The 1,549-nt window shown below is 36.2% G+C and overlaps 1 protein-coding gene across 1 annotated transcript; it reads left to right on the plus strand.

Annotated features, from left to right (window-relative positions):
* Positions 1-6: 6 nt before the first annotated feature.
* On the plus strand, positions 7-1,544 carry LOC112454877 (probable cytochrome P450 6g2; the record flags this gene model as incomplete). The annotated part of the gene is made up of 2 exons (XM_025016505.1): positions 7-266; positions 1,098-1,544. Coding segments are annotated over exons 1-2 (624 nt in total), but the record flags the coding sequence as incomplete, so codon positions are not given.
* Between the last annotated feature and the right edge of the window lie 5 nt (positions 1,545-1,549).

A 1,549-nucleotide genomic window follows, 5' to 3' on the forward strand; every position in this document is an offset into this window, starting at 1 on the left:
CAACTTTCGACTTTTGGAAATCACGCGGCGTTCCTGGTCCACGACCGATACCAGGATTCGGCACTTTTAAAAACCTTGTACTTGGAAAGATGTCCTTGAGCAATTACATGATAAAACTGTACAACGACTACAAAGATGAACCATTGGTCGGGATATTCGCTGGGAGAACACCCATCCTTGTCGTGAAACATCCAGATTTAATTAAGGATATTCTTATCAAAGATTTCTCCATATTCCCCAACAGATGGTACTACTCTCATGACAAGGTGCGCATACTTTAAGTTGTTTTATTAGAAATCTAAACAAAGTGCTTTTTGTGAAAATTTTGATACATCTTTATACATTTTGAATGATGAAATTATGAGATTTGCTTCAAGAAGTCTTACCCTTAACCCCTAGCGTGACAAAAACATTTTGCTCCAACAGTACCAGAAAATCGAAGAATTCTGCAATAAGAATTTTAAATACTTTTTTATTGAATTTAATTTTTTTGTATATACAGGAGATAAAAAATATACTGGATATGTTGGAATTAATAATATATTTCAAAAATAATTATTACATTTTGTTCTCTAAATTTTAATAACGTATGATGTTGTTTGAAGTATTTGCTTTGATGAAGTCCAGATTTCCTTTTACAGGATAAGAAACAATTTTCTTTCGCATGGATGCTAAAAATGCGAATTTGTAAAATATTTAACGACGCGATAACGAGACAAAACGAAATATTGATATAATGTAAATATTGAGTCATAATAAGCATTAGAAATACTTTTAATTTAAACAATACAGTGTAAAATATGTAAGAACTTTATGTCGAATCTAACTTGACGCTTTCTTTATGGAAAAAGCTGGAATTGCAAAAAAGCACACAAAACTACAGCAATTACTATAACTTTTATTATAGTTTCATGTACTTTTTTTGCAACTACAGTGGTCCTTCTGTAATATTTTTCCGTAAGGATGGAGCTGTTGGAACGAAATATTATATCGAGTCTTGACGTTGGGGTCTTGAGGGTTAAGCGAGTTTTTGTAATCTGGTGGAATTTAATTTTGAGCTAAATTTACTCAAATGCATTTTTCTTGTTGTTATGCAGGCCGATCCGCTGTCGCAAAATCTTTTCGAACTGGATTCGAAAAGATGGCGACCATTAAGGACGAAGCTGACGCCTGTTTTTACATCCCGTAAACTAAAGGAGATGTTTGTGTTAATATCAGAGTGCTCTGACTATTTTGTCCAATACGTGGAAAAATTAGTGAACAAAAATGAGCCTATAGAATGTGTCGAGATGACGGCCAGATACACGACCGACGTCATCGGTAGCTGCGTCTTCGGCATTGAGATGAACGCAATGTCGAAGGAGGACAGCGAATTTCGCAGGATAGGAAGAACTCTGTCCCATCCATCCTTCTGGAATCGCCTACGATTCGCCATCAAGGACTACTTGCCGTGGCTCTTCGATGTCCTCTATGGCTACATCCTGCCGCAATCGGAGAAGACTAGGTTCTTCATGCGCATTGTCCTAGAGACTATGGACTACAGAGAAAC

Source organism: Temnothorax curvispinosus, unplaced genomic scaffold (genome assembly GCF_003070985.1).
Source record: "Temnothorax curvispinosus isolate PA1 unplaced genomic scaffold, ASM307098v1 QBEX01005477.1, whole genome shotgun sequence".
NCBI lineage: Eukaryota > Metazoa > Arthropoda > Insecta > Hymenoptera > Formicidae > Temnothorax > Temnothorax curvispinosus.